Raw genomic sequence first — 19,142 nt, forward strand, 5'->3', positions numbered from 1 at the left:
TGCCCCTTCCCCTGCTCCTGCCTCAGCTCCTGCCCCTTCCCCTGGTCCTGCCTCAACCCCTGCCCCTGCCCCTTCCCCTGGTCCTGCCTCAGCCCCTGCCCCTTCCCCTGCTCCTGCTCCTGCCCCAGCCCCTGCTGCTGCCCCTGCCCCTACCCCTTCTCCTGCCTGAGCCCCTGCCCAGCTCCTGCCCCCTGTGCTGCCCCTGCCCCTGCCCCTGCCCCTGCCCCAGCCCCTGCCCCAGCTGCGGCCACCCGGCTCCGCCTTGCAACTTTCTGGAGAGTTTGGTGAGGAGGTGCGGGCGGGACGGAAGGCGCAGGAAGCGGCCTTGCTGGTCCTGCGAGCTGCAGCGGGCGGCTCTCCTCGGAGGAGGTAAGTCTCCTCCTGCCCACTTACCGTCGGGGGCGCGGGAGCGGGGCGGGGGGGAGCACCCCCGCGGAAGGGTGGGGCTTATGCGCCTGTTTCTGTTCAGGTTTCTCTTTCCTGATCTTAATAATAATGATGATGATGGTGATGGTATTTGTTAAGCGCTTACTATGTGCCAACCTCTGTTCTAAACGCTGGGGCAGATACAAGGTAATCCCACACTGGGCTCACAGAGCAATGGAAAGAGCCCGGGCTTTGGAGTCAGAGGTCATGAGTTCAAATCCCGGCTCCGCCAATTGTCAGCTGTGTGACTTTGGGCAAGTCACTTCATTCAGTCATTCAATCGTATTTAGTGAGCGCTTACTGTGTGCAGAGCACTGTACTAAGCGCTTGGAAAGTACAAGTTGGCAACATATAGAGACGGTCCCTACCCAACAGAGGGCTCGCAGCCTAGAAGGGGGAGACAGACAACAAAACAAATCATATTAACAAAATAAAATAAATAGAATAAATATGTACAAATAAAATAGAGTAATAAATACGTACAAACATATATACATATATACAGGTGCTGTGGGGAGGGGAAGGAGGTAAGGCGGGGGGGGGGAGAGGAAGGAGGGGGCTCAGTCTGGCGGAAGGCACTTTTCTGTGCCTCAGTTACCTCATCTGTAAAATGGGGATTAAGACTGTGAGCCCCACCTGGGACAACCTGATCACTTCGTAACCTCCCCAGCGTTTAGAACAGTGCTTTGCACAGAGTAAGCGCTTAATAAATGCCAGCATCATTATTAATCCCTATTTTACAGATGAGGTGACTGAGGCACAGTGATGTGACTTGCCCAAAGTCACAAAGCTGATAAGAGGCGCGGGCGGGATTAGAACCCACGACCTCTGACTCCCAAACTCGGGCTCTTTCCACTAAACCACTGCTGCTGATTTTCCCTATCCTCGGGGCGTTTCCCTATGCCTGACAACTGGGGACTGTCCTCCCGCCGCACTTGCAAACCCTCATTCTTCCCTCTCCCAAACCGTGAGGCCCGAGGAGCCAGGGTATAAAGCGAGCTCGGGGCCGGAGCCGGCCAATGTCATTCAATCATTCATTCAATCGTATTTATTAAGCGCTTACGGGGTGCAGAGCACTGTAATAAGCGCTTGGAAAGTACAAAACAGCAATAAAGAGAGACAATCCCTGTCCACAACTGGTTCACAGTCTGAGGGGTGGGAGGGGTAGCCTCTGGTCAGGGGCTCACCTGCCCTTGTTCCCCTCCAGGCCCTAAGACATTGGAGCATCCTGCTTTCTGGGCATCACTCCTGGTTTTTAGAGAAATCCTTTTTCCCGATTGTGGGAAGAAGCGGTCTATAGATATAGCAGGGATGTCCCGGGGAAACTGGATGGGGGGGAAAATTTGGTGAATATGGTGCAATGCTTAAGTTTAAAGCCGTAGCCCTACCAGCAGGTTGTCAGAGGGAGCTAAGACTATGCTGCTTTTCAAAACACCCGAGTCCGAAGTTCTTGCCATATTTAAAAGGATTTGGAAACCCAACTTTCCCTTTCTGCTCCCTTCTGCCTTCATTAGCAGAAAATTGCACCCACTCCAGTCTGCTTGTTGAAGTATGTCAAGAGAAGTGGCAATTGGATTTTATAACATCCAGTTTTTTTTTTTTCCCCCTTGGCCATTAAACACAATCCCCTTCCCTAAAGTCCCCTGGTCTTTACTGGAATTAGGGTACCACTGTGAGAAAAAACAAACTCAGGAAGATTGGATGAGCAGAGCAACCAGCTAGGAGATTCTAACTGGAAAAAAAAAAACCCAACATAAAATAAAGCAAAACAAAAACAAAGAACCAGAAAATCAAGGATGAGGGGACATAATTTTTTAAAAAACATAAATATCAATTATGACTAATATCCTTCAATCTCCAGTCAGTTTTGAATTTAGCAAAGCCCAACTATGGAAGCATAGACTAATGGACTTGTGAATTCTGGTAATGACTTGTAAAGAGTACCTAATTGTATTCTTTCAAGTACAGACCCAGTATCTTTAGAAGTCTTTGAGAACTGAGCTGTCTTTTCAAGCCTCCACTCCAAGGGCAGGAAGCGGTAATTTCAATTTTCTCTGATTATAGAAAGAAAGAAGGAAAACATATAGTAGAGTATGAGATTCTGCCTAACATTCTCCCTGTGAATTATGCAAAGTTGTACTAGACTATTTCAGTCCAGCAACTGCAAATATGTTGAGCTCTATGCATAGTAAGATTTCAACTACATTTTTTGAATGTATAATATCTATAAGCCATAAGAGTGTTTCAAATGCATATATATCTCAGAGGAGTTTATTTTTGATCTACTTCTTACTACTTAGGTGATTCCCTGCTTGCAAGCAGGGTTTTGGGAAAATCGAGGTACTGTACTGAGATAAACTCAAACATCACTAGCAAATAGCAAATACCACTGCCCCAGCAAATAATCTTCATCTGTACACAGTGTGGAAGTTGCTGTAAGTCACATAGCTGTTTTTTCAGCCGCAGTCACATACCTGGATAAAAATCACCACTGGAAACACATTCAATTTCAACACCATTTCAACACCATTTCAAACACAAATGACAGCCATGTATAATAATAGTACCTTGTGTAGCACTTATATTTTTCAAAGCACCTTTATATCAATCACTGTTCTCTCACAACCTCCTGCTGAGGTAAAAGCATTTTGCAGGTGAGGAGACCTATGCACAGAGAGGTAGGTGATTTGCCCAAAGTCATCTGGCGCTCAGTGGCAGAGCCTTGATAAGAACCTAAACCCAGGCTCTTTCTAGTCAACCACACTGAGGGGTGGGTGGGTGGGTTGGTGTGTGTGTGTGTGTGTGTATGTGTGTGCATGTTGTGTGTATATGTATATATAGACACACACATAGTTATTCTTCATCTCAGAAGATGACCCTGCTGACTGTGAAATCTTTCCTAATGTATGTGATTAAAAAGGCCAATATGCCACTGACAATTCTGTCCCCACTGAGCGCATCAAGGAATATTTGGTGTGGGCAGAAAAAGTGCAAAGCATTTTTGCTCCATGGGAGCAGTTGAACTATTTTAAGGAGTAATGACAATGTGAAAGAAAAGAGGGGCTCTCCTAGGCAAATCAACCAATGACATTTATTGAGCACTTCCTGTGTGCAAAGCACTCAATGCTTGAGAAGGTCCAGTGTAATAGAGTTGGTAGGCAAGATTCTTCTAGACTAAATTCCCCTTCTCTGGTATGTAAGCTCTTTGTGAGCAGAGATTGTATCGTTTTCTCCCAAGCTGCTTAGTGCAGTGCTTTGCATACAATAAGCACTCAAATAACATTGATTGATTGACTGATTGATTCTTGCCCACAACAGCACCTCAACCAGCCAAGGTAGTTTGCCTTTATGATAGAGCTGGCACTGGCTGTTGCCTTTGTGTGTAGAAAAAAAATAAAGGACATGCTTTCACTTTATCCTTAACCTCTTGACTATCTTGTTCAGCAAGTGCCTCTATTTGCCCCTATATATGTACTATGACTGTTTGTCTGCTTCAGTTGTCTCCCAGCCTCCACTGCGATGCCCATTGCCTGAGACAGTTATTCAGTGCACTTAAAATGCTTTCTCTTCCCCCACTTGCTTTCAGTGGCCCCATTTCAGTTCATCATTACAGCAGCTCTTTGTGTGTCCTAGTGTTACCCGTTGTCATGTGTCTATACAGTGAAGTTACACTGAGGTATGCATAACTCCAATGCTAGAAGTCTGGCTTCCTTCCATGACTTGGTTATTCATGATCCATTCCTGCTATTTGATGTTAGTTTTGGCTTATAAGTAATACTAATTAAACTGCTCAAGAAGCCAGTTGCAGCAGTTGGGGCAGTCCAAGTTTCACAACTGTAGACAAGGTTGGACAGCATGTACAAAAAGCTCAATAGACCTACAGTTTAATTTAGAACATCATGGCCTAGAGAGAGAGTAGAGGCCTGAGAAGTCAGAAGGACCTGGTTTCAAATCCTTGCTCCACTATTTGTTTGCTGTGTGACCTTGAATTCTCCGTGTCTCAGTTATCTCATCTGTAAACGAGGGATTAATACTGTGAGCTTCATGTGGGACATGGACCGTGTCCAGCCTGATTAGTTTGTATCTAGCCAAGTGCTTAGTACAATGTCTAGCACATAGTAAGCTCCGCTTAACGAAAAAGAGCCTAATTTTGTTCTACAACTACTCTTTGCCAATCAGTCTCCTAACAGGTGTGCTGGCCTTGATTCATATTTCTACTTAAAAAAAAAAATTAACATTGCTTTGTTGTTCAGTATACTGCCTATGTAAAGAGGATTCTGTGTTGATCTTTAGTTCAGAATTGCCAATGAATTGGCTTTGGTGATGTGAAGACTTTTCCTGGTTCAGGCTAATACGATATCTTGTATCTACCCCCAGCACTTAGAACAGTTCCTGGCACACAGTAAGTGCTTAACAAATACCATTAAAAAAAAAAAGTGGAGACAAGGTCCCTTGCTGCATCCTTCACCCATTCACCTCTGCATCAAACAGAAACTCCTCACCATTGGCTTCAAAGCATTCAGTCACCTTGCCCCCTTCTTCCTCACTTCACTACTCTCCTATTACAACCCAGGCTGCACACTTTGCTCCTCTAATGTCAACCTTCTCAATCTACCTTTATCTCTTCTATCTCGTGGCTGACCTCTCTTCTGTGTCCTGCCTCTGCCCTAGAACGCCCACCCTCCTCATATTTGACAGTTATTCTCTCCACCTTCAAAGCCTTATTGAAGGCACATCTCCATGAGGCCTTCCCCAACTAAGCCCTCCTTACCTCTTCTCCCACTCCTTCTGTGTCACCCTGACTTGCTCCCTTTATTCATTCCCTCCCAGCCCCACAGCACTTATGTACATATCTGTAATTTATTTATTCATATTAATGTCTGTCTCCCCCTCTAGACTATAAGCTCACTGTGGGCAGGGAATGTGTCTGTATATTGTTATATTGTGCTCTCCCAAGTGCTTAGTACAGTGCTCTGCTCACAGTAAATGCTCAATAAATACATTGATTGACTGACTGATCCTTCAGTGTGGCCATACAGACTAATTGAAAAGGTCCATATTGATCATATAATCCTGCTTTACCTACAGGGAAAATGGGGAGTTGATTAAACAGGACACCCTCATCCTTGACAGGATGGCCTCACTAGAATGTAACACTTTCAGACTCTTTGGAAACTTCTCCAAGTAATCAAATTTATTAAGCACTGACCAGAGCCTGAATCTATTGATTTGTACTTCCCAAGCGCTTAGTATAGTGCTCTGCACACAGTAAGCGCTCAATAAATATGATTGAATAAATGAATGAATTGGTGGCAGCAACAAAAAATAGGTTTGGTACAGTTTGCTACTGCCTGACCTCTTCCATCAATCAATCATATTGAGCATATACTGAGTGCAGAGTACTGTACTAAGTGCTTTAGAGAGTACATTATAACAATATAGCAGAGTTGGTATACATGTTTCCTGCCTACAGTATCTACCTATTCTGTGAAAATCATGACTAGTGTGCTAGGCTATGTTGTAGAGTCTGCTGCTTACAGGACCCTGTGGTCAATAATTCTCTTCAGTAGATAGACATTTTTTAAGATCTTTTTTATTTTAAATGGTATTTCTTAAGTGCTTAAAATGGACAAGGCACCGTATTAAGTGCTGTGGTAGATAGAAGCTAATCGGGTTCGACACAGTTCATGTCCCACTTGGTGGCTCACTGTCTTAATCCCCATTTTTACAGATGAAGTAACTGAGGCACAGAGGAGTTAAGTGACTTTCCCAAGATCACCCAGCAAACATGCGGTGAATTCAGGATTAGAACCAAGGTCCTCTGACTTCCAGGCTTGTGCTCTTCCAATTATATCTTGCTGTGCCTCTTGCCAGCAATGAAAGACAGTGAGAGATTGTGCTAGCTATTCTTAAATCTGGTCATGATGATGATGACATCTTTAGGATCCTGTGGTGTCTCCTCAGTGTTCCATGTGTGGAAGAAATCCCTGTGTAAGTGTTGAAGCATCTTCTACGTGGTGTTAAACCTCAAAAGGTATGTCGTCAATGCCAAGTTCTTTGCCATTTTTCATGGATCTGGTTGCGGTGATGATTTCTTCAATAGATTTCTTCACCTGATGCTTTCTGTGTTTCAGGGTCTCAACTTTGATAGTTGAGATTTGCTCAGAAGGCTATTAAAATCTCACTGATCTTTCAAGATTGCTCCCTGTCTGTGACAAAGCTGGCATCATCTTCCACTTTTCTGTAGGGCTGAGATAGTGTGTAAGAGGTCCTGAGGTAGCCTGGGGAAGAGAAGAATGTTGAACCTTAAAAAAACAAAATCAAACCCCTAAGAATTGGGGTTCTCCTGAATTCATGTCTTAGACATTGTATAAGCAAGTCAAGCCCTGAAGAGAAAGTACTATCAATCAATCAATCGTATTTATTGAGCGCTTACTATGTGCAGAGTACTGTACTAAGCGCTTGGGAAGTACAAATTGGCATCACATAGAGACAGTCCCTACCCGCTAGTGGGCTCACAGTCTAAAACAGTCTACTACTAATTGTTAGTCTGCTCCAGAGTTAGCTGCCAGTTGGCAAATACAATCACATATAATAAGACAATCCAATTACTGAAAGGAATCATACTGGATGCCATACTAATTCAAATTTTTCTCGAACCTAAAATAATACATATTGCATGCCACTGGGAACCTGCTGTGTAAGAGTACACATAATTTTCATACTGAGAGGACTCATCTGAAATATCACACTTTGTGATCCTCTAAATATGCAAAATAGGATTCTTTTTCTATTTTACTTGTTTTCTAGACAATTCTCTCCGCTTGGAATTCTCTCTTTCATCTGGCTCCACATTCACTCTTGTCCCACATATGTATGTTATTGCCAACAGAAAGAATGCATCAGGAAGACTAAACAGTGGCAGCTTTACAATGTTTTGCATTTTCACTTTTTATATTTTGTGTGATACCATTAAAATGCTTACACACAATTGGCAATATACAAATGACGTGTTCATTTGTTCATGGGAGCAGGGTCGAAGCAGACTAGTGACTTATCACTTGTTTGTAAGTCAGTAGGTGTCTTGTTTCCTCTCTCTTTTTCTTTTCTTACCTGAATGACTTGGGGCAGATTTGTGCAAATGGAATCTGGTCCTATAACTAGGTGCTTTTGAATTTCCTTGGGAGGGAGATTTAGGGATCCAGAAGGAGGTGCACATCAGTGCTGCTGGAAGATAATATCCTGTCACTGCTGCTTCTAGGCAGGGGTGTTTAAGTTTCATCCTTCTAGAGGGCAAGGGCAGGAGCAGGACACTGATGTCAATGTATATCAGGCAAATCATAGATTGCATAGATTGGCAAGGAGTAAAACATTTTGAAGGAGAAAACTGAAAGAGGCAGCTAGGATTTTTGAGTTCTAAAAGAAAGTGTGGTGGGGTGGAGAGGGAGCGAGTTTTTGCTTTCTTCTTCTGCCAACTTCATCCTTATTCCCCATAGTAGAAAAAGAGGGGAAAGAAGAAAATAGGAGAGGAGAAAATAGATGCAGAGATAGCATTGTTCTTCTTGCCAATATTAGAGGCATTCTAGAAACTTTACAAGAATAGAGGATGCACACTGGAATAAACGAATGACTTAACTACACCTTGGCAATCTTGCTTACTAGAGGAATTGTATCATAGTCTAATGCAGGGGCAGGGGTGGAAGACAGCAGATAGCTTCCTAATTCTGCAGACAATCCATTCATTTTGTCACCTAATTTTGGTTGGAAGTGGTAGTTACGAGACTGTTCCACGGGAACGGTCTCCCGTCTTCCACCACATGATCCTGTCTAGCCATTCAGGGCAGGGAGTTGTCAGCGATTGAAACCTAAATTACCTTTTTATGGGTAATGATTCTCTGCAGCAATCTATCCCTCTTACCTCTCTGTTGTTACCTTGCAGGCATTCCCACTTTCTGGGCCAGGAGCCAGTTGGACTTCAGGAAACATGGGTCCAATGGGAGAAAAGATGGAGGAGAACCAGACAGAGGAGGAAGTGAAGGTGGAGTGGTCCTGGCCTGGTCATACCACACCACGGGATGAGCTGGCCTCTAGACCCGAGCCGGAGCTAATAGACAGCACAAAGCTGATTGAAGTGCAGATTGTCCTCATCTTGGCTTATTGTTCCATCATTTTGCTGGGGGTGATCGGGAATTCTCTGGTGATCCATGTGGTGATCAAGTTCAAGAGCATGCGTACCGTCACCAACTTCTTCATTGCCAACTTGGCCTTGGCTGACCTCCTAGTGAATACCCTCTGCTTGCCCTTTACGCTCGCTTACACCCTGATGGGGGAGTGGAGAATGGGCCCTGTGCTGTGCCACCTGGTGCCGTATGCCCAAGGTCTGGCCGTGCAAGTATCAACAATCACCTTGACGGTGATAGCCTTGGACCGTCACCGCTGCATTATCTATCATCTGGAGAGCAAGATCTCCAAACGGATCAGTTTCCTGATCATTGGCTTGGCCTGGGCGGTCAGCGCGCTCCTCGCTAGCCCCCTGGCCATCTTCCGGGAGTACTCCCTGATCGAGATCATCCCTGACTTCAAGATCGTGGCCTGCACTGAGAAGTGGCCGGGAAAGGGGAAGACCTTTTACAGTACGGTGTACAGCCTCTCCTCCTTGCTGATCCAGTACATCTTGCCACTGGGCATCATCTCCTTTGCCTATACCCGCATCTGGAGCAAACTGAAGAATCACATCAGCCCCGGGGGAGCCAATGACCAGTACCACCGGCGGCGGCAAAAAACGACGAAGATGCTGGTGTGTGTGGTGGTGGTGTTTGCAGTCAGTTGGCTGCCTCTTCATGCGTTCCAGCTGGCCGTCGACATTGACAGCCAAGTCGGTTACCTGAAGGAGTACAAACTGATCTTCACGGTCTTTCACATCATTGCCATGTGCTCCACCTTTGCCAACCCCCTGCTCTACGGATGGATGAACAACAACTACAGGACGGCCTTCCTCTCAGCTTTCCAGTGTGAACAGAGACTGGACTCCATCCACTCTGAGGTGTCTGTGACATTCAAAGCCAAGAACCACCTAGAAGTGAAAAAGAACCCAAGCACTAATGACTCTTTTACAGAGCCTACCGATGTTTAAAGAATTCAGTGTTGGAAAAAAACAAGGCCAGACTCTCAGAAGAGGTATAAATCAAGTTTTACAGAAATACTTAGGTGCATCCTATTTTCCTGGTACATAGAAGAAAACCAGCACTCAAGCTAAAGGGTCTGCTCTGGAAGGAGAGTCAACATTAGCATGAAACTTTAAAAATCCAATGAATTATTTCTTAAAATTCTGTTTACAGTTGTCTGGATTGCAGAAGGAAAGATGAGCATAAGCAGAGGAAGATACTTCCAGGACCCTACCTGGAGGGATGAAGGAAATGGAAGGTGACATTGTTAGCATTGCAAAAGGAAACAGGAAAATCAGGAATTTACCTTGGTACTCTGAGAACACAGGGGGCTATAACTGGGACATGGAAATATAACCCACCCATTGCGCCTCTTCTCATCAGCCACCTCTTCCAAACACTGATTTCTCTAAGGAACAACATGTGACCCTTGTTTAAGTGGTCTTTGTAGTTGTTTTTGCTCCCTATGAGCTAATGTCAAGGGTAAAACCTGACAAAAAATACTGTCAGGAATTTTTAAGCTTTCTCTATAAATTGTCATCTGATTTCTGGGGGAAAAAATTCCTTAGGATTTAGTGGCAAAGTATCTTTGAAACTGGGGAGAACAAGATGAGGATTAGGGGTTATTTTCTGAATTTTGAGAATACATGGTCTTGTCTGCATGGAGTACTGACAGTCCTGTCTTGAAACAAAAAAAGAAAGAAAAATCCCGAAGCGTCTCGTTTCTTCATTGTGCAAGCACTCAGTTTTGTTTTCAAGTGGACAAAAGGAGATTTGTAACTAATTGTTTTTGTAGTCACGTATGCAGATCAGTGGAGAGCTGTTTTGATTGATCCTGGGTAGTCAGACATTTGCGGGGTTACCAACAGGATTTTACTCTTGTGTGTGTCTCCTGTTTGGTCTAGGATTCCTCCCAGTTGACAGTTCCATGTCCTTCCAGCTGATGACTCCGCTTGACTCTCCTTCCCTTGGTCAGAGAACGTAGACTCTGTTTAGAACTAGAGCCTTGAGCCTAGATCCTAAGTGGATGGAAAGGATTGCTGATCCTTCCTTCTGGTTCAAGGAGCTCTGTACCTTTGGAGGGAGGGAGACTAGTCAATATCATTTTTCAGGAAGGGCTGATCATTGACATGGTTGGGCAAGACTAGTAGTTTTTTGGTCTGTTTTCTTAATGGGTTATGTTAAAGCGCTTACTATGTGCCAGGTACTGGAGTATCATATATACGTTAACCAGGAGGGAAACATTCTGTGTCCCACATGGGGGTCACAGCCTTAATCTCTATTTTACAGCTGAGGTCACTGAAGCACAGAGAAGATAAGTCACTTGCCCATGCTCTCATAACAGACAAATGGCAGAGCTGGGATCAGAGCCAGTTCCTTCTGATTCCCAGGGCCGGGTCTAGAAGTTGGGTGGGTCTGGAAAAGCAGCACAGACAAATCTCTTGTCTGCACAGCACACTTCTTGCAAGAATTTGTTGTCAGATGTCAGATTTGTTTTACAAACTCAGATATTCTCGCTAAAAAATGTTTTCCAAAAAATACACCTGTCCAGTGTAGAAAAAGCTAATGCTGACCTTGAGAAGATTATAGGAACTTTACCGTTAACTTTCTGAAGAGTACAGCACAAGCAACACACCCATTCCTTAACTTCAAAGAGCCCCATGGGGGATAGGCACTGTATCCAATCTTATTATCTTGTATCTACATCAAGGCTTGGCACATAGTAAGTAAATGCATAGTAAAATACATTATTATTGTCAAAACTAGATAGTGAAATGGCACAGTATTCATCTAATTCATTATACCCTTTTAAATATTTGTAGCCTATGCATATCATTTAAATTGGATCTGCCACTGTCAGCTTTTTGTTGAGCCCCATTGCACATAACATTGAACTAGGCACTAGATAAAACCTGGTTGACATATAACCTATATTTGCACTGGTTTTGGTTTACACATACTGAAGTTTCAGTTAACTCTTCAAGTGGTTTTAGTAAGTTATTTTAGCTCAAGAATGTGACTTTGCTGCTGGTTGATACATTGCCGTATAAGTCTCTTCCAAATCTGTATTCTTTGGACTAATTCGTAATTAAGAAAACAATGATTTTACAGTATAATTTTGCAAAATGGAGCCACTCTGGTAAAAGTCAGAAGTAGTTGTGGTCCATCCATCTAACAAATGTTCTCTCTGGACCTGTTATGTCATCTTTGCTTTTTCTCAAAATAATATTTTTTTCCATTAAAAAAGGCTTACCCTAAATATCCCTAATTAATAATAATAATAATGATGGCATTTATTAAGCGCTTACTGTGTGCAAAGCACTCTTCTAAGTGCTGGGGGAGAATCCTGGTGATCAGGTTGTCCCATGGGGGTCTCACAGTCAACCCCTGTTTTACAGATGAGGTAACTGAGGCACAGAGAAGTTAAGTGACTTGCCCAAAGTCACACAGCTGACAGTTGGCAGATCCGGGATATGAACCCATGACCACTGACTCCAAGGCCCGTGCTCTTTCCACTGAGCCATGCTGCTTCTCTATACATTACATTCATTAATTAAATATAATGGGGCACAAAAACAGTTGAATAATTTTATGAATATGTTATTTTTTCAAAGTTCCAGTTCGCGATCAATTAAGCTTCATTACCTAAACTGAAAATGATCTGGATATACCATTATGAAATACTTTGCTGTATGGTACTACTAGAAATCATTTTCACTATACTCCTATGTTTTTATGTCCATACATTGGTAAATAGATCTGTTCCTAGACTCTTTGTTTTGGTTTATATAATGTGGTGCCAGCATGGCATCAAGCTTCAGATTCAATGGTCAGTCTGTGGTACAACTGTGGCCTCTGACCTTCTAAATGGCTGAGACACCTGGACTCAATACAGGCATCATAACTGACTTCCACAGCGCTTCATCAGTGTCTCCTAAGTGCCAGACGGAGAACATTAAGTAGCCCGGCAGGCTAGCAAGTTACAAGATCCTGGAATGAAGTGAGTCCTGGCTTTGAAGCAGCACTTGCCTCATCTCACCTTCACTGGGCAAGATGTGTGAGGAGAATGGAAGTCAGCAGATTACCCCATCAACTGCTGCTGTATCATAAACACAATAAACAAAGAAATGTTTTAAAAAGACCCTAAGCAAAACAGACTAATTGGCCTAGCAGTGGACAGTAGGGAATGAAGAGACATACCAGGTAGGGCTGCAACAATTAGAAATGAAGCAACTCACTTAGTGAATGGGCACCAAAGCAGAAAATCACACCCTCTCTGTGGAAAAACAAAAACTGCTTCTGAACTGCAGGGGGAAAATGCTGTAATGCAGCAAGGGGAAATATTTCCACGCACATGATGTGGAAGGTGGTGAGGGGAAATGTTTCCATGCAATCGATGTGGAGGATGGTTATAGTCGTGCTTTATCAGCCACATTGTACATGCTGATAAAAGCACTGGTTTCCTCCTTAATCCCCAAAGGACAGCTCTGTATATAGATCCAACTGAATATTTTCAACTACTGTAATCCTGAATTGTTAGTGTTGCAGTCTATGATGAATGTGACCTTTATGACTAGGGGAGATTTATCTTGTTGATTCTGCATTAATGTTCCTTATATTATTAAAATGTTTTCTTTTACTAGAGACAAAAGACAGATTCTGAAGTAGGGACTGCTTGCTGTTTTGGAATGTTCCTGCTAGGAGGAGGCTGGAAAAAAAGGTGAGATTAGAAATACGAATTGAGTATTACACAAACAAGGAATAATCATTAGCCTTATGCCCCCTTGTTCCCTGCCTCCTAGCACCTAGTAGGACATGAATGCTTTTCCTCATATACTCTGGCATTATGCCACTGTGCAGTGGTTTAATTCTCAGCCACTGAAAGACTGTGAGCAGGGAACATGCCTATCAACTCTGTTGTATTGTACTCTCCCAAGCGCTCGGCACACGGTAAGTGCTCAATACATATGACTGATTGGAGACGACAGAGGGTGTGGAGAAGACTTTAAGCCCGTCCTCTAGACCGTAAACCCATTGTGGGCAGGGATTGTCTCTCTCTATTGCTGTATTGTATTTTCCAAGCACTTAGTACAATGCTCTGCACACAGTAAGCGCTCAATAAATATGATTGAATGAATGAATGAACTCTCTTGCTTGCTCCTCTCCAGAGGTTTGCTGGTTCACCCTCCCGGCCCACCTCCACCCACCCCTGCCCTTCAAAATCCTGCAGCAATCTTTGTGCTGCCCAAGGGGGAAGATTTCCTGCCCTGAGGGAAAACTTTGCAGGCAGAGCAGTAGAAGTAGGGAGAATAATTGTCTTCTTGCATGTAGGTTACTGCGAAAGAATGCATATCAATATTAAATAGCTGAAGAATGGGAATATGTGTCCTTTGCACTCATTTTTACTGTTCACAGATGAGCATTTTGTCTTTGTAATAGTGATAACATTGTGTAAACTATTAATAGTGAGCCCTACCTATTTTTTTTTCTGATTAGGCAGGGAATTCCTGAGGAAAATCCTTGTATGTTCATTTATCATCTATGGTGCAATAGTAAATTCATGAAATATGTATCACTTTGGTCTATTTTCAATCTGAGTTTAAAGAGTGCATTAATAAAGTTATTTCTTATTTTCATGTGGTACAGATGGTGGTGTTTGTAAATGAATGAATATAGGGATGTGAATTTAGTCATAACTTTAGGAATAAGGAAGTTCATAGGATTTTGTATATCAACTGTGTGTTCAGTGCTTCCACTTCTGGTCAAAAAATCAATAAATGGTATTTATTAAGCACTCACTTGACCGGAGCGCAGTGCTAAACACATGGAAGAGTACAATACAGTTGGTCGACATGATTTCTGCTCTCAAAGAGCTAAGAGTCTAGTGGAGCTGAGTCTAGTATAAGGAGGAGGAGAGTTGAAAGATACAATAAAAGATGGGTGTCTTACTGAGGGTTTATAGCATAGTGCTTCTAACCAAAAGGAAGTTAGACCTGGCTGTCAAATAATAATGACTGTGACATTCTTTTAAGCACTTACTATATGTTAAGCAATGTGCTAAGTGCTAGAGTATATACAAGATAATCAGATCGGGTTATCAGTCACACCCACGGCTTCCACTACCATCTCTATGTGGATGATCCCCAAATCTAACTCTCCAGCCCTGATCTTTCCCCTTCTCTGTAATCTCACATTTCCTTCCTACCTTCAGGACATCTCTACTTGGATGTCCTGCCAACACCTCAAATTTCATACATCCAAAACAGAACTCCCCATCTTCCAACCAGCCCTCCGCAAATGCTAACCTATTCACTGTATGTCTACAGTGGCCCCTGGCCCATAAACTGCCTCTGGAGTGGAACGAACTCCCCCTTCATATCTGACAGTCTTCCCACCTTCAAAGCCTTATTAAAATCCCATCTACTACAAGAGGCCTTCCCCAACTAAGCCTCTATTTCACTTACCCCCCTCTCTCTTCTGCATCACCCTTGTACTTGGATTTGTACCCTGTATTTACCCCAACCTCAGCACCACAGCATTTATGTACATATCTGTAACTTATTTTAATTTCAGTCTCTCCTTTTAGGCTGCAAGGTCTGTCTACCAAAGTCTGTTATATTGTACTCTCCCAAACGCTTAGTACAGTGGGCTGCACATATTTAGTTCTCAATAAATATGATTGATTGAACCCTATCCTCCTGCTAACTTTCCTGTCACCGAAGATCACAGTACTACCCTCCTTGTCTCACAAGCCTGTACAGTTAGCATTATCCTTGACTCATCTCTCTCATTCAAACTACACATTCAGTGTCATGAAATCCTTTCAGTTCCACCTTCACAATATATCTAGAATCAGTCCTTTCCTCTTCATCCAAACTATTAGTATGCTGATTCAAGCACTCATCATTTCCCATCTTGACTACTTTATCAGCCTCCTCTACAACCTCCCTACATCCTGTCTCTCCCTTCTCCAGTTCAAATGTCACTCTGCTGTTCAGATCACTTTTCTGAAAAAACATTCAGTCCCAATCTCCCCACTACCTCCAGATGGTAAACTTGTTGTGTGCAGGGAACACGTCTTCCAACTCTGTTAAGTTGTACAATCACAACAAGTGTTTAGTACAGGGTTCTGCACATAGTAAACTCTCAATAAATATGATTGACTGATCCTCAAAAACCTCCAATTTTTGCCAATCCTTCTCTGCATCAAACAACTTACCAAAGGCTATAGGGCACTCAAACAGCTCTCTCCTGCATATCTTTCCCTACCAATCTCCTACTACAGCTCTACCCACACACTCTGCTCCTCTAATACCAACTGCTCTCTGGACCTCGATCTTATCCATCCTACCACCTACCCCCTTGCTCACGTTCTCTCTCAGGCCTGGAACTCCCGCCCCTTTCATATCAATCTTCCTGTCTTCAAAGCCCTTTTGAAATAGCATTTCCTCCACAAGGCCTGCTCAGACCTATTTCCCCTATCCACCCCCACTTAGTGTCTACTCTGCATTTGCCTTCATACCCCTTAAACACTTTGATACTCACCCCAGCTCCACAGCAGTATGGCACAGTGAATAGAGCATAGGCCTGGGAATCAGAAGGTCATGGGTTCTAATTCCGGCTCCCCCGTTTGTGTGCAGGGTAAACATGAGCAAGCCACTCAGAAGCAGCGTGGCTCAGTGAAAAGAGCACGGGCTTTGGAGTCAGAGGTCATGGGTTCAAATGCTGGCTCCACCAATTGTCAGCTGTGAGACTTTCGGAAAGTCACTTAACTTGTCTGGGCCTCAGGTACCTCATCTGTAAAATGGGGATGAAGACTTTGAGCCCGTGGGCCAACCTGATCACTTTGTAACCTCCTCAGTGCTTAGAACAGTACTTTGCACATAGTAAGCGCTTAATAGATGCCATTATTGTTATTATTATTATTACTTCACTTCTCTTTGCCTCAGTTACCTCAATTGTAAAATGGGGACTGAAACTGAGCTCCACGAGGGACAGAGACTGTCCAACCCAACCCATCTTGCTTGTATTCAGCCCAGCACTTAGTACAGTGCCTGGCACATAGTAAGTGCTTAACAAATACTACAACAATAATAATAATAATATTATAAATATAAGAATGTTTATATAACTAATAATACTAATTATTATAACTATAATTATAATAATTATTAGTTATATAAACATTCTTATATTTTACTATCTCCCCTATTCCTAATCTATTTTAATGTCTCTTTCCCTCTCTAGACTGTAAGCTTCTTGTGGGTAGGGATGGTGTCTACCAGCTCTGTTATAGCAAACTTTCCCAAGTGCTTAGTTCAGTGCTGTGCACACAGTTAAGTGCTTAATAAATCGATTGATTGGATGCAGCCTTGCCCTGCATAGGGCTTATAATCTCAGAGGTAGGTAAAGCAGGTGTCATCCCCATTTTTCAGATGAGGAAACCGAGGCACAGAGAAGGTACATCCGTTGTATATGACAAGGGAGGGAGTTCCATTCCAGAGGGTGAACTTAGGCAAGCGGTCGGCAGTGAGATGGATGAGACTGAGGTTCAGTGAGTACATTGACGTTAGCGGAGGGAATACATGAGCTGGGTTGTAGTAGGAAATAAGCGGGGGTAAAGTTGGAGGAGGCAAGGTGATTGAGTGCTTCAAAGCCTATGGTAAGGAGTTCCCATAGTTCTGAGGAACAAGCTCCTTAATTTACCTTATTGTTTAAATCCTTGTGAAATAGCGTCTCACACCCCCTTACCCCAACTAGGCTCTGACTCAAAACAGGCCTCATAGCCTCATTAGAGTCCTGTGTTTCCAGCAAATGTGCCATGGAACCCAGGAAAGCAGTGGGACATTATGTTATTGGTTAAGCCCTTACTATGTGGAGCTCACAATGTAAGTTGGAGGGAAAACAGAGGAACTGAGGCATAGGGAAGTTAGGTGACTTGCCCAAGGTCATACAGCAAGTAATTAGCAGAGCTGGGAATAGAACCCAGGTTTCAAACTCCCAGGCCCATATTATTTCCACTAGGCAATGCTGCTTCTCAATTTCACTGCAAATGTCATTTCTATTACCCTTCCCTTGTGCTTGGAGAATGCAGGGCTGGGGATGGAGTGGGCCGAGGGAGGGGGCATAGAGGAGAGAGCTCCCCGACAGATTTCCCCCCACCTTCCGCCTTGCCACTCAGAGAAGTTGCAAACTCCATTGCCTCTGGAGAGTTTGCAAATCTCCAATAACCTCTATTTCAGGGAGAAACCCTGAACTGCCAAGGAGTTGGCAGGTGGCCCAGGAAAGGTAAAGTTCCTCAAACAAATCTAGGGTGGAAATTTTCATCATTTAAACAAAGGCGAAAAATCATGATCCATAGTTTTAGTCATCTGACTAGTCATGTTTCATCCAAATACAACTTGGAGGCCTTCTGAGTGATACCTCAGACCAGAGGTCACCATTTTAAAAATAAACAGGTTTTACATCGATCTGGGACTTGTATTTCCAGGAGCTGCTTTGCAAGAAAAGCTTGGATTCTGTTAGAGCCAAGGACATTCAATGTACAATCATTCATGAGTGAGAGTAAGCAAAACCTGGATCTGTCTTCAGTGAGGACAACTAGGGAAAAAAAAGATCACCTTGGTCTCATCCTAAATATGCGTGTGTGTGAGTATACCGCAAAAGCATTATCTCTAGGGATAAGTGCAGCTTATACATTCAGCTGTGCTGAAGACAATCAGTCGCAAACTACCTGTATTTTGTCACCAAGTGCACAATTAAGGACACAGCAACGTATGCAGTAGGGTGAATGCATTTTTTCATTCTCTCATATTTTGAAGCCACAGGACAATATCATTTTTACAATGAAGGACTACTTCTGGCCTATGCCTTTGAGGCCCCTCTCAGGGTCACACCTGGAGAGTTCCTAGTACTCTACCAGTCTCGACTACAGGAGGGAGAGTCAGGCAGAGGCATATCCATTCCATTCCTAGCTTGGGCAATGGCTAGTGAGTGGAAGGCAATCTGCTACAAGTCAAAACTCACCTGTGCTGGGCAGCAGTGCCATGGGAGAGGATCAAGGGCAAAGACTCAGGTTTACTGTGCGGAAGGAGGCAGTGGTAAACCACTTCCATATTTTTACCAAGAAAACTCTGTGGATACACTACCACAACGATTGCAGGTGGAGGTGGGTCATTCTGGAAGAGGTGTGTCCGTGGTGCAGCTTTGGGTCAAAGATGACTCGGCGGCATAAAACAAGACAAGACAGTGCCTTTGAGGAAAAGTAAGTTACTTTCTGCTAACAAGGACAGCGTTGCTGAATTTTGGGTTGGGTGTAGAAAAAACCACAAATATATATTTGTTGTTCACTTTCTGGTTGATGGACTCTAAAATGGTGCTTCATTGTGTTCCTGAGATTTTTCTGTCCATTCTGTGAGCACACCAATTTAACTCACTTTACCACTGCCACTTGGGAATTTTCTTGTCTTTGGATGGTTCAGGCCTCATGACCTGAAAGAGTTAGTAAGCACTCAATTTGCTCTGCATCTCTCTCTTTCTCTCTCTGCTTCT

The 19,142-nt window shown here is 43.4% G+C and overlaps 1 protein-coding gene and 1 non-coding gene across 2 annotated transcripts; both read left to right on the forward strand.

The window, feature by feature from the left end:
• The first annotated feature begins 293 nt into the window (after positions 1-293).
• Positions 294-10,499, forward strand: NPY2R (neuropeptide Y receptor Y2). Its single transcript, XM_038755266.1, has 2 exons — positions 294-369; positions 8,366-10,499. The coding sequence occupies exon 2, from the start codon at positions 8,411-8,413 to the stop codon at positions 9,557-9,559; it is 1,149 nt and encodes a 382-aa protein (XP_038611194.1). The 5' UTR covers positions 294-369; positions 8,366-8,410; the 3' UTR covers positions 9,560-10,499.
• A 7,970-nt stretch (positions 10,500-18,469) lies between these two features.
• LOC119936003 lies at positions 18,470-18,607 on the forward strand. Its single transcript, XR_005453597.1, has one exon. It is a non-coding gene; the product is annotated as a small nucleolar RNA SNORA7 (small nucleolar RNA).
• Positions 18,608-19,142: the final 535 nt, after the last annotated feature.

The sequence above is a fragment of the Tachyglossus aculeatus genome, chromosome 12 (genome assembly GCF_015852505.1).
Source record: "Tachyglossus aculeatus isolate mTacAcu1 chromosome 12, mTacAcu1.pri, whole genome shotgun sequence".
Classification (NCBI taxonomy): domain Eukaryota; kingdom Metazoa; phylum Chordata; class Mammalia; order Monotremata; family Tachyglossidae; genus Tachyglossus; species Tachyglossus aculeatus.